This window comes from Juglans regia, chromosome 1 (genome assembly GCF_001411555.2).
Source record: "Juglans regia cultivar Chandler chromosome 1, Walnut 2.0, whole genome shotgun sequence".
Lineage (NCBI taxonomy): Eukaryota > Viridiplantae > Streptophyta > Magnoliopsida > Fagales > Juglandaceae > Juglans > Juglans regia.
In genome coordinates, this window is record NC_049901.1 from 24707580 (window position 1) to 24722326 (window position 14747).

Below are 14747 nucleotides of genomic sequence, written 5' to 3' on the forward strand. Positions count from 1 at the left end.
TCTCTTCATCTATGAGTATAGAAACTGTGGCCTCAGAATCAATTCTATTAGGCACTGTTTGTACTTGAAAAGTAGAGGGACTTTGTAGCCATTTGTCTTTCCACACCTTAATACTTTTTCCATTTCCCACTCTCTAAACCATACCTCTCTTAACAAGGTCTAAGACTGACCATAAGCCTCTCCATATTTGAGAAGGGCAAACCCCTAGTTTAGCATCAACAACCTGACCATCCTTAAAGTATTTAGCTTTATATATCCGAGCCATTAAGGATGAAGGATCTGTTTAGCAAGCATAGCTCTATTAAAGCTTTGGAGATCCCGAAAACCTAACCCACCATTAGTTTTGGGATCACCAAGTCTGGTCCAACTTCTCCAATGAATCCCTCTTCCTTCTTTTTTGTGACTCCACCAAAATTTAGCAAGCAAAGATTCAATCTCTTTTAACAAAGTCTCAGGAAGTCTATAAAGACTCATTGTATAGGCAGGAATTGCTTGCAAAACACTTTTAATCAAAATTTCATTGCTTGTTGCAGATAGAGATGAAGTCTTACAACTGTTTATCCTCCTCCAAAATTTCTCCTTTAAGCTCTTAAAGGTATTGTATTTTGACCTTCCCACCACAGTGGGAAGGCCCAAATATTTATTATAGTTATCACAAGAGACACCATGAGCATGTTGAATAATGAATTCCTTTGATGCAGTACCGGTATTTGAGCTAAATAAGAGAGAGGTCTTCTGTTTATTAATAGTTTGCCCAGATGCTAGCTCATATTGTTGTAAGATGCTCATAAGATTAAACCATTCCTCAATTCTTGCACTGCAAAACACTACACAATCGTCAGCAAATAAAATGTGATTTATCCTTATGCCTCCCCTAGTTACTACTACACCTTTAATCCTTCCATTCAATTCAGCTTGTTGCAATAGAGAAGAAAGCCCTTCAGCACATAACAAGAATAAATATTGGGATAGAGGGTCTCTTTGTCTCAATCCTCTAGAAGGTATTATAGTATCCCCTGGAGTCCCATTAACAAAGACTGAATAGCTGATAGATTTAACATAGGCCATTAAAAGGCTAATCCATCTCTCACTGAACCCCGATTTCCTTAACATGGCCTCTAAGAAACCCCATTTCACCCTATCGTATGCTTTAGACATATCAAGCTTTATAGCCATATTGCCTAACTTGCCTTTCTATTTAGATTTCATAGAGTGAAGCACTTCATATGCCACCATAATATTATCAGTAATTAATCTTCCTAAAATGAATGCACTTTGGTTCCAGGAAATGATTTTTGTTAACACCCCCTTCAACCTATTAGCAAGAACTTTAGAAATCAACTTGTATAGGACACTACATAAGTTGATTGGTCTAAATTGATGCATGTAGGTAGGGGAATTAACTTTAGGTACAAGCACAATGAAGATATGATTTAAACCTTGGGGCAAAATACCAGTTCTAAAAAATTCCAAAACAGCCTCACTGACCTCCTCACCCACTTTATCCCAATGATCTTTAAAAAACCCTGCACTAAATCCGTCAGGCCCAGGAGATTTTACAGGAGACATATGACCAATAGCCTCCACTAGTTCAACTCGAGTGAAGGCCTTATCTAGTTGTTGTTGCATCTCACTTGTAATTATGTGTTATACTCCTTGTAAACACTGAAAAATTGAGCCTTGAGATGGGTTAGAGGTTGTAAAAACTTTGGAGAAGTGATGCCAAAAACCTTCTGAAATTTCCTCCTCACCCTCCAGTCACTTCTATTCATCAGTTATCATCTTTTTAATAAAATTCCTTTTTCTTCTTTGATTTACACATGCATGATAGAATTTAGTATTTTGATCTCCATGTGCTAACCAATGTCTTTTTGCCCTTTACTTCCACCTTGTGTCCTCTTGATCTAATAAGAAGCCCAACTCAGGTTGCAACCTTTTTAACTGACTCATATTAGCAGCACACTCATTTCTTTGCAACCAATTAAGCTCCTTAGTCTTCTCTTTAATGGCTCGATTTCTGTCTCTCAACAAATTTTTACTCCATAGCTTTAAACCTTTACTGCAGGCTTCTAGCTTCCATTGCACAGTCTTCAAACGACTCCCACATTCAGCCCTTTTCTACCATTCATTTGAAATTAGATCCGCACAACCTTCTTCTTTACTCCAACTAGCATCATACTTGAATTGATTATACAACCTTCTATATCTTGATCCTTTCCCAAATTTACAGTCAAGAAAAATAGGGCTATGATATGAGCACAAAGCTGTCATAGTTTCCACACTAGAAGCTGTGAAAACTTCCTTCCACTCTTTGTTGGCTAATGCCCTATCCAATCTCTCCTTTGTGAAAGATGAATCCTTGTGCCGATTACTCCAAGTGAATTTTACACCCATCCACCCAAGATCAAAGAGCTGACCATCCTCAACCACCCTTCGAAACAACCTCATTTGGTGCTCTCCCCTTATCCTTCCCCCCCATCTTCTCATACTTGATAATATTTCATTGAAATCTCCAATGATGCACCAACCCGTGTTAACAGGCTTGAAATAATTTAATAACAGCCAAGACTCTTCTTTGACTAACAATTGGGTCACCATAAAAACATGACAACATCCATTTAGGACCATTCTTTTCATTATAAACAAACCCATTAATGTGTTGTTTAGAATAGTTAAACAACTCATAATGAATATCCTGCTTCCAAAAGAGTAATAAGCCACCACTTCTCCCCACTGCATCAACTACTATACAACCCTCATTATAAATCTTCTAGCAATGTTCCTAGCACGATCACCAAACAACTTAGTTTCCATTAAGAAAACCATATCAAGATATTTTTCCTTGATCAGAAGACCAAGGCTTTGAAATGTGTGAGGGTTCCCAAGTCCCTGACAGTTCTAACTTAAGAGTTTCATACTGTTTGGATGGGGCTAACTTCCAGCCTCCATCGATACATTAGTAATATCATCAGAACTAACCACCGCTCTTTTACCCTTTTTAACTCCTTCACTGGATTAGGCATATCAACCAGATTTTCTAAGGGACGTTTACTACCAAGAGTTAAGATAGATTCAGATTTTAACATACCTTGGCCACAAGCTATACGTTTCCATCTTCCACTCCCTTTAGTAAATTTGCTTTCCTGATCTGTTGCATTGGTTTCCTTCCTCAACTAAACTCTGTCTTTCTCAGTATCCGTAATACCACTATCTGTTTGAGCATGCCCCAAAATGGGCCTAGCATACTCGTCATCCCTTTTTCCATCTGTGTCCATCCCCTTCCTAGTTTTTACTAGAGGAACTGAGTTAATATTATTCCCATAAGAGTGATGCTCCCGAATACTTATTTGCTCTCCACTAACCAAGCTGTCGAACTGAGTTAATATTATTCCCATAAGAGTGATGCTCCCGAATACCTATTTGCTCTCCACTAACCAAGCTGTCTATATCCACTTTTGAGTTATCTGGGACTATGAATTTCTGCTTCATTTTATCTCTATAAGCACGTTGAGTGCCTACATTTTTACTAGTATCATAGTAGCCCCTGTCATCCCAACTCTTCCTCTATTCCTAGCCTAAATTCTGTCATATCCCTCCATTTTCAGAGCTGCCATCTGATCCCAACCCTTCTCCATAGTTGCTACCTGAGGACTGAAAAAGGATCTCCTTTGCATATTATCATCAGCCCTCAACCACGACCCAAACTAAGACTCCACAGTCCCCATAACAGGTGCCCCCTTTGAACATCCTTGAGGCCCATGAACTAACCATCCACATGAAAAACAGAATCTAGGGAGTTTCTCATATTTGAAACTGATCCAAATCTTCTTCCCCTGAACGCAGATAAACCTTCCCCTAGCAATAGTCTTCTGTATTTGTACCTCCACTCTGACCCTCAAAAATTTACCCCACCCAGTTCCATCTTTGGCAACATCAGCCTCCAGGACTTGCCCCACCGAAGCACCAATCTGGATGCCCTAATCTCTAGTCATCATACCCAATGGCAAGTTGTGCATCTAGAGCTAGAAAGATTCAAAGCCAAAATTGATGTGCCCAGGCTGCATTTCTCCATCAAAAGGATTGAGAACGAATAACACATTATCAAGTAACCATGGTTTTCCCTCCAATATTCTGGATTTGTCAGCATGAGTAGCAAAAGTGATTACAAAAACATTCATTTCCACCTCCTGGAAACTGGCTCGTTTACTAATCCTCCAAATTTTATCCATGGTTTTGGAGATGACTTTTTTCCCCACTGTGCACTCAGAACAGAGCTTCCCAACAAGGCTTAAGCCCCCTTTCTTTTGGATTTCTTCATCACTGCCCTCTAGAGTAGCCACTATCTCTTCCTCCTTTTCCATTAACTTTAGATGGGTCCACATCAATGTTTTGAATACTGTACCGGACGTTGTACCGGTCAAGGCACTGGAACGAAATATTTCGGTACCGGTACCGTTTCGGGATAGCGTTTCTGGATAACGTTTCAGGATAGTCGATATATAAATAAATTATATATATAAATATATATAAAAATTATATTTCAAAATAATAGTCTATATATAAATAAATTATATATAAATACATATATATAAAAATTATAAATAGTCTAGTCTAAATTAGGGGTTAAAATATAAATTTGTAGTATGAAAAATGAAAAAAAAAAAAAAAACATACAGGCCGAAATATCGGCCAGTACCGGCCGGTATCGGCCGAAATATAGGCCGGTACAGGCTGAAATTCAGTCCGAAATGGCCGGTACTGGCCGGTACGGAATAGATATAATACATGTACCGGCCGAACGGTCGAAATGAAAAATTTCGGCCGTACCGGCCGGTACGGTACGAAATTTAAAACTTTGGTCTACATATCTTCAGGATTATCCATATTGACACTGCCACCCTTCGATAAAACGAAGACTCTCTTAAAACCCTATAACACCACCTCGAGATGCACCAGAGAGGAGACTTCGCACCAATAAGAGGAATGCCCAGTAGAGGAATGCTCAGCAACAGGAGATGTGTGGGGGGATGGAGATAGCCATGTTAAGAAATGGAGTGGGAGTTATGCTGATTTCCCAAGTTTGTGATATGATTTTATTGACAGATTAGATAGTGACAGGTTGGAGTTGATTTCTAATATTTGTTACAGACTCTGGACTAGAAGGAATCAATTTATTTTTGACAACCAATTCACCAGTCCATCAATGGTGTTAAAGTCAGCAGCTACTGATATAGAATTGGTCAAAGAGGCAACAACTGCTGCAAGTATACAGGAAGGGAATGGTTTTTCAAATCAGGCCGCAAGGCCTTCATGTGGTGCTAGAAGAGAATGGAAGGCTCCTGCTCTAGGTTAGATGAAAGTGAATCTAGATGTAGGTTTTGATAAGGTCCAGCAAAATATGGGCATTGGTATAGTCATTAGAGATTTCTCAAGTGATGTACAAGTGATTGTACGGCTCCCAGATCCTTTGTTCCCTCTTCATACCTAGTTGAGTGCTATGCTCTTCTAAGGGCTGTTTCTTTGTGCCAAGAACTGGGTTTTGAATCAGTAGAATATGAAAGTGATGCTAAGAATGTAGTGGATGTAGTCAATGTAGATAGTTCAGATTTGTCTTGGTCAAGCCAAATAATTGAAGACATAAGGCACATAATGGCTTGGCATCAAACTTGGAAACTATCTTTTATTCGAAGGGAAGGCAACAAAGCTGCCCGTGTTATGGCAAAGTATGCTTTGTCTCTAGAGAGTGAGTCAGTCTGGATGGAGGAGGGACCAGATGTGGTCCTTCATAATATTGTTTATGATAAGTCTTGTATTAGTTGATTTATGAAATGAAGGTTATCTCTTTTCAAAAAAAAAAAAAAACCTCAGCTTCATCACCAGTCCATGTAGCCTTCTTTTCTTGATCCTTTACTAGCTGAGGCCTTTGGAGCATTGCAAGCAATCAAGTTCAACATTGATTTGGGTCTTAGGCAAATCATTGTTGAGGGAGATTCCATACAGGTGACAAATGCTCTTAAGGAGAATTCTGAGCCATGGAGCAATGCAAGTATGTATGTGAATGAGGCAAGATTTCTACTAAAAAGCAATATGACTACTTGTTGGCAAAAACTGCTCTTTCCATTTCAGATGTTAATGTAACGATGAAGGAGGTCCCTCCTTGTATTTCATATTTATTATAATGGAATGTGGTTAGAGTTTTCCCTTAAAATAAAAGTCTAAACTAACACTTCCTTAGAAAACAAAAACAAAAAATAAATATATTTTTCCTAAAGCTTCTACAAAGCGAGATACAATAAAAATCAAGAATTTGATTAGACTATTATCTTTATTTGATTTTTGAGTAATATTATATACAAGCCTCAAATAGACAAGTCACATACAAGTCTTTTGTAAAAAAGTGGGTCCCACTAATAAAGAATAATATTTTTTTACACATATTTAGGTGGGGTTTACTTTTTTACAATGACTTGTACGAGGCTTATTTATTTGTGACTTGTAGAAATCATTTCTTTTTTATAAAATAACTTATAAAAGTAACATCACTTTACATAAATACTCTTATTTTAAAACATGGTTGTATAAAGAGTTGTAAAATGGACTATACATGTATTATTTATCAATCATCATATTCAACCATTGTCACAACCCCGCCCCATGAAGGTCGGGATTGCGACGTACGTGCCCGTCTTTTTTCTTTTTCTTTTCTCTCTCTAGTAACATGCAATCGACATATTCATGACCCACATGTACTCTAAATTTCTAATTTAATAAAGGGCATACCTGATAGACATTCTATTCGAATATTTATCCAAAAAGACTCTCAAAGTCCATACGTTTATAAAAACATAACCCATCATCCATAAACATAACTGTTCTAGTTAGGGAAGATCCTAAGCTTCTACCTCTCCCTCTGCAGTAATGCCTTGCTCCTCAGCCTTTTCATCATTATCTGGACGTTTAAAACATTTAAAACAAAAGTGAGTCGAATACTCAGTACATAGTACACTATGCAGTGAACATGCTAGGCATCTATTCTTTTTCTTTTGAAAACATGCATACATAAACATTTGCTAATTCTTGACAATGCTTTAATGCATAAACAATTTAAAGAATAAGACATACTTTCATGCATAAACATTTAAGAAATAATTGTGCTTTCATGTATAAACATTTTAAGAAATAACTATACTTTCATGTTTCACTTTCTTTGGCTGATACACACTATTACACCCCTTGTGTTAGGGTCAGCGGTCTTTTTTTGGACCTATATTCCACCCGTGGCCACAGGTTGGGAATTCCTTTTTAGTCAGGGGGCAGCACATGGTGCACTACTAGTACTACCTGGTATTGCAATCTGCTCATTCCTTTGGTACCCTTTTCATTCATATGGCCGTTACGTATTTTCATACAATAAGGCATTAATTCATTCAGTCCTTTCTTTCATTCATTTCAGTCCTTTCAATCTTTTTCATCATTTAATAGTTCATTCAAGGAAAACATCATTTAAAAGCATGAACTTAAACATCATCTTTTCATTTAACAGTACATTCATAAAAAAACATCATTATAAAAGCATGGGCTTAAACATCATTTTTCATGGCATCCATAAAGCGTCAGTTCATATGGGCAATTTAACATCAGTTCATAGGGACATCTTAAAACGTTTTCCTCTCGTCATTTAAAGCATTAGTTCATAGGGACATTTTAAAATACTTTCTTCGCATCATTGAAAGCATCGCTTAAAACATAAGACATGAGACGTTCCTTTCCTTTCCGTTGCAATCAAAACATTTCCATCATCTTTCTTACTCCAATGCACATGCATTTTTTTATTTATGAAAATGATACATTTTCATACTATACTACATATAGGAATAATCAATAAGTTTATTGAGAGAGCATGTATGGAAATCTCATGACTTAGAACCTACGTGCATGCATTACCTTGTACATATACATACAATTATAATCGATAGGGTGCTTAACATGGGTTATCAAGAAAGAGCTTGTACATACTCTATTCATTTACTATTTCCTTTAGAAGAACATTTGAGAAGAGAGATACATTCTTTTATAAAGAGAACTTGGTGTAAGAAGAATGGTCATAACTACTTACCTCTATGCCCCTTGATACTTCCAACTTCAATATAGGTCTTATTCTAATAAATAATATAAATGTGTCAATACTCATACAATATTCTTTAGCCCTCCCTTTAAAAGAGAAAGTCACGATATTACCATCTAATGTCCCTTCTATGTTTAATATTAACCCAAATGACTACTTCTCACCTCGACTTACAAAAAAAATAACTTAAATATTAAGATATGCTAGTTGTCCATGGAAAAGCTATTTTAAAAGCTTACATGAAAAGTAGTTAAGAATTCATAGGCTTCAAATAAGGTCTCTTTGGTTTAAGCTCACTTTGGGTTGTGGACAATATGAGATAAAATCTGAAAATTCTTAACAATGGGCTTTAAAAATAGATTTAGGCATCTCAAGTAGGCTAAACAAGTTTAGGAAACATGCCCTTTAAATCAACTTATGGTCCCTCATTATAAAAATGTTAGCTTATCAATATTTTGGACTCTTGGGTTAGATAGAATTTAACCAAATGAGAGACAACATAAATTGACTATTTTTACATCAAGACATGACGTGACATGGACTTAGGGGTACTTGGATAGCTTTGCATATCAGAATATATCATGCACAACAATCTCTTATATCTAAACTAAATAAGCTATAACTTATTCACATACAATATTTTAATTAGTTTAGATAAAACCTCCCATTAAATTAAAGTAACATAAAGTATAGCAAAGTTACCCATTAAGAAACTTTAAAACCTTTAAACACTTAAAGCTAATGATTTACTCACTTAATACCTTTTAAAAGCAAGATGTAAAATTATAGAACCAAGCAAAACCTCTAAATCAAATCTCTAGCATCCTAAAAATAGATGACCAACCAAACCTCAACACAAGGCACATGATACCAACATATATAATTTAAATCACTTTAATCATCACCTATGATCAAACCAAGTTTAATAACAATATAGTATTTTCAAAATATAAGAAAATACGTAGCAAAACAACTATAATACCATTCGGTTTGGGCCAAAAACAGGACATACATTTTTATTTGCAACACAGGAAATTAACTACATCAAAACACAAGCTAAAACAACTTAGTGAGCTTCCAAAATCACATTAAAAATAAATAAGTGAAATTAAGATTTTTACCTTAAGTTCTTAGCTCCTTTCAAAACACAAGTGGAAGACCAAATAGAGGTATAGCCGTGTGGATAAAGAGCAACACGATACTACTATTTTAAACCCCGAAACCGAAACATCACAAATCATCCAAAGAAAACCCACTTGATCAACCATGGCTAAATTCGAAATACACAAAGGAGAATGATTAAGGGTACTCTTATCTTGCTATTTTCCTCTTGAGAAGAAGAGAAATGGATGCTTGGCTTGAAAGAGATGAGAGGAGTTTGGTTTCTTGAAGAACAAAAGAGAGGAGAAGAAGAGAGGATCGGCTTTAACTTGGAGGAGAATATGAAACTTTTTCTTGCTTTTCCTAAGTGTAGCCGACGGGTTTGGGGGGGAAATGCCTTAGGATTAGTTTTGTTTTGTTTTGTTTTCTCCTTTTGTGTTGCTTTGGACGATGGGTGCAAGGAAAAGTCAATTCAATAGCTTCCTTAGGAAGCTTATGGGTCAAAAGCTTAATGACTTGCCTTAGAAGCCTAATATAGGTGAAAATGGATTTAGTCTCTTTGGTCAAAGCTTATCACATAAGTTTGTAAGATGGATGGTGGGGATCTATCCACCTCAATGATGCTTTTCACCTACCAATCCAATGGTAGAGATTAATTGGGTCACTTCTTAAATAAATAAAATTAAAGGACTTAAGAGAAAATATTTCAAAGTCTCCTTAATTTATTTTAATAAATCATATTTTAAAAATAAAGCATACTCATCTTAAAATAAAATAATTAAAGTAATAAAAATCTTTATCTCAAAATATTTAACTTAAAGAATTAATAAAATGACATAAGGACCCACGTAATAGGACTCCTTTGAGATGTCATTAATCACCTGAAGAGAATCTCCTTCCAGAATTATTGTCTACAAACCCATCTCAGACTAGAAGGGATTGCTTGTAGGGATCCAATTGCTTCTGCCAATAAAGGACCAAACACAAAGGATTTATTCATTCGTAAGCTAGCTAATACTAAACATTCACAATCTCTTATTACAACTCCAATGGCAATAATGACTTTAATCTTGTCTGTTGCAATATCCCAATTTACCTTGAAAAGGTTCAAAGGGGGAGGTTCCCATTTTGGAACCAGGTTGCTAGATGATGTTGTAGTAGTGGCCTTTTCTGAGTGAGCTTCATGTAGCTCCTTTAAGACTTCTTTAGATTGCTGAGCAACCACTCTGGGATGCTAAAATTCACTATAAAAAACAATCTGGTTCCTTCTCTGCCAAATTCTCCTTGCCACCACTGCAATCTCCTCCACAATTTGTGTCTCGAATCCTGAACAAAAAATCTCAAACAGTTCTAGAAAAAGTCTTCTTCCAATAGGCACTCTACTGAATTTGTTTAGAACATAGGCTCCAGACATCCTGTGCTGCTGGACAAGACCATAGAGCATGAACTAAAGACTCTTCTACAAAGAAAATAGGGCACTTTGGATTGTCAACAACCCTTTTTTTTAAAAAGGTTCAAATTCGTGGGAAGACTCTCTAAGCAAGCTCTCCACAAAAATATCCTATCTGCAGGATGGACATTCATCTTCCATACAACTGACCACTCTTCACTTCTATCATTGGAGATTGAAGGTTGACCTTTTGATAGTTCTTTCAAATCTTTTTGAAAGTGGTATGCACTTCTCACTATGAACTGGCCATTGGAATTCCCATTCCAAATAAGTTTATCTGGTTTATTGGTACAACTTATTAGAATCTTCATAATGTTCTCAGCTTCCTCCCTTAAGAAGATCCCTGTAATAAGAGAAAATCTCCAATGATTAGTATCTGGATCAATCAACTCATGGACTTTTGCATTTTCTTCTAGATCTTTGACTACACACTGAACTTTGAAAGTAGTGAATTTCGGAATCCACTTGTCCTTCTAGATGTGAAGCTCCCTTCCATTCCAACTCTCCAATAAGTGCCTTTCTCTAGCAGAGGTCGAGCAGCAAGGATGCTTCTCCAAATATAGGATGGTTTTACACCCAGTTTGGCTTGAAAGAAATAATCCATTGGGAAATACTTCAGTTTTAACACTTGGGAGACTAGTGAATGAGGATCTTGGAGTAACCTCCATCCTTGTTTAGCTAGCATGGCCAAATTGAAGCTTTCCAACTCTCTGAAACTAGTCCCTCCTACTGCCTTAGATTTTTCCATTGTGTACCATGAGATCCAGTGGATTATCCTCTCCTTTTCTTATTGCTCCCACCATAAATTCTGCATCACCTTATTAATATCTCTAAGCAGGTTATGAGGGAATTAAAAACTGTCATACTATAGGTAGTCAAGGCTTGTACAACAACTTTAAGAAGAATTTCTTTGGTTGCATGAGAGAGAGACTTGACTTTGAAGTTGCTGATTCTGTGTCTGACTTTTTTCAATATACTTCCAAAAGACTTAGATCGAGCTCTTCCCACCAGCTGGTAATCCTAAGTATTTTTCATAGGACATACTTGATCTAATCCTTGCAATGCTCAATACAATGTCTTGAGTTTCTCTTGGGGTATTCCTGCTAAATTGTATAGAGGTCTTGTCCTTATTAAGTATTTGTTTAGATGCATGTTCATAGGTGCTCAACAAGAAGATCAACTTGCTCCATTCTAGAGAATTAGCTCTACAAAAAAGTAAACTAGCTGCAAAGAAGAGATTATTAATATGAAGTTTTCCTCTCTTCAAAGGGACTACATTGATAGCACCTGTCTTCTCTACATTATTCAGTAGGGAACTCAAAGCTTCAACATAAATGATGAACAGGTAAGGTGATAAAGGATCACCTTGCCTAATTTCTCAAGATGGTATGTATGGATTCATAAGCTACAATGTATTATCTAAGATTAGTCTCCCTCGAACAAAAGTTGATTGAGTTGATGAAATGATATTTGGCAGAATCCTTTTTAGCCTGTTAGCTATTGTTTTTTAAATGATCTTATAGAGGACATTGTAGATGCTAATAGGCCTGAAATCAAACACTTTAGTAGGGGATTTTATCTTGGGAATAAGTGCAATGAAGTGTCATTGATATCAAAAACCATACTACTAGAGTTGAGGACATATAAAATAGCTTTAGTGACTTCTCTTCCAACAAAATCCTAGTGAGCTTGGTAAAAAACAGGAGGGAAGCCATCTGAGCCAAGTGAACTTCCTTGTCAATAATCGATTCATATCATCAATCACCACAGCTTGAATATGCCTCAAACACTCTCAATACCTTTTGGATGACCTGTTGACAAAAGATCCTGAAAAAAATTTTGGAATTAAGCACTATTGTCTTCTGGATTGGTACATTGAACATGAATCATCAAGGATTTTGTGAATGGTATTCGTCTTCCTTCTTTGATTTGCACATTGGTGGAAAAATTTAGTGTTCTTGTCGCCCTCTTTGAGCCATCTTTTCTTAGCTCCATGCTTCCATTTAATATCTTCTTCTTCAAGAAGCAAGTCAATCTCCTTTTTTAACACTTTTATTATTTCACCCATCTCACATTTGTTTGATTCTTGAAGCCTAGAGAGCTGAGAAAGTTTGGAGTTGATTATCCACTTAGAGTTAGAGTTCCCAAAAGTCACCCTACTTGATGACAGCAATCTGACTTTACATCTTTGGAGGTCTTCAGTAGCAATTGCCAGCTTGTGTGAAGCCAAGATAGGCTTCTTTCACTCCTCTTTCACTAATTGCAAACATTCATCTCTTAGTGCCCAATTAGATTCATATATGAAAGGCTTGTCTCCTCTGCTAGTGACATTCATCTGAGAAGCCATAGTGAAAAAAAATAGGCCTATGATATGAGCTTTGGGCTATCTCATGATTAACAGAAGAAAATGGGAATAAACTTGCCAACTTGAGTTGCCAAAGGCACGATCCAGCCTTTCCTTAGTAAACTGTCCACCTTCTCTATTGTTACTCCATGTGAACATGTCTCCCACAAACCCTAAATCACTCAAGCCACTGTCCTCCACTGCTAATCTGAAATCTTCCATCTGATTGTAAGGTCTCATAGTTGCCCCAAACTTCTCATGCTGGTGTAAAATCTCATTGAAGTCTCCCACGCAAAGCCATGCCATACCATTAGGATTTAATATCTCTAAGAAACTTCCAGCTATCAGTTCTCCTAGAAGTCAGAGAGTTTCTATAGAAACTAATTAAGATCCATTCCTTTCCTGCTAAAGGATGAGTAATTCTTAAAGAGATGTGACTCTTGGTGTATGATTCAAGTTCCATAACATTATCCCCTCTCCACAGGAAAGCAATACCTCCACTGAGGCCTTTGTTGTCAATCACAAAACTATATTCAAAGCTTAATCTTGTTCTTAATGTTTCAACTTTTTTTCTATTACACTTAGTTTCAATTAGGAAGATGAAAATTGGGCTCTTTTTCTTACCAAAAGGTGAAGCTTCCGAATTGTCCGAGGGTTTCCAAGCCCTCGGTAGTTTCAACTAAGGCAACTCATTGTTGTTGGTGAGGCTACAATGCAGACTCCACCATTTCTGTCTGGTTTAAGCTCTCTCCAGGTAAGAGCACTATTTTTGCCTTCTTGGTAACTCCTTTGAACTCATCCTCCACTACAGACAAATTACATCCCCTTTTGTTGTCTCTAGTATTAACAAATAGCATATTATGGTCAATAGAGGAATCACAAGATTGATAAAAATTTATCATGAGCTCTTCTCTTCCAGTTGGCCTTTTTTTTTTGTTTTAACAAGCACCTGAATCTGAGTATTAATGAAGTGATCTAGAGAACTCACCTGATCTGAGATATACCAATCTTTTTTTTTTTTTGCATGACAGAAGGATTAACTGAATCCTATCGATCATTTCCTTCAGTTTCTTCCATAAGATCCTCCTCCCTTAAGTCAACTTTCCCCTCTAGAGTCTGATTTTCCTTTCCTAAAACACTTTCAGTTAAGGAAAGATCATCAGTATCTGTGATCGACTTCTCTTTTGAAATTCCCTCTCTTTTTTGAATTGAGACCTTTACTAAGTAAGGAAACTTTCCAAAAAGACTTGATCCTCCTGCTATTTCACACATTCCTTGATTGGTGCCTGAGATGGCTCCTGAAATTAAGTTCTCATCGTGATACTTTCCTTAGTGGCCTTCTTGCTGGACTTCCTTTGCTGCTGGTTGTGATGAGGCTGCTGAACTCCATCTCCACCATACTTCTTGAACGAGTCTCTAATTGACTTTAAGAGGGTGGCACGAAGCCATGAACCATATTGAGGTTTCTTCTCCTCTAATGAACTCTGCCTTTGTGCAACCGTAAAACAAACTTTCTTGACATGTTTGACGACTCCACAATGAAAACAGAACATTGAAAGTCATTCATATTTGAAAGGTAGCCACATTTGTCAGACAAAAATCTATTTCGGATCAGAGGTACTAATGTAATGTCTATTTCCACCTTTAAACGCAGAAATTGACCCATCCAAATCCACTACCATCAACTTCAATGCCCACACCTTCCCTAGGCCCTTCCCAATTTGGTT

At 36.8% G+C, this 14747-nt stretch overlaps 1 protein-coding gene across 1 annotated transcript; it reads right to left on the bottom strand.

Moving 5' to 3' along the window:
* Nucleotides 1–264: 264 nt before the first annotated feature.
* On the bottom strand, nucleotides 265–1176 carry LOC108993659. The gene has a single exon (XM_018968644.2). The coding sequence runs from the start codon at nucleotides 1174–1176 to the stop codon at nucleotides 265–267; it is 912 nt and encodes a 303-aa protein (XP_018824189.2).
* Nucleotides 1177–14747: the final 13571 nt, after the last annotated feature.

What these genes read in the sequence shown, in the direction of transcription:
- LOC108993659 (XM_018968644.2), bottom strand. Translation starts at nt 1,176, where the DNA reads ATGGCTATAAAGCTTGATATGTCTAAAGCATACGATAGGGTGAAATGG.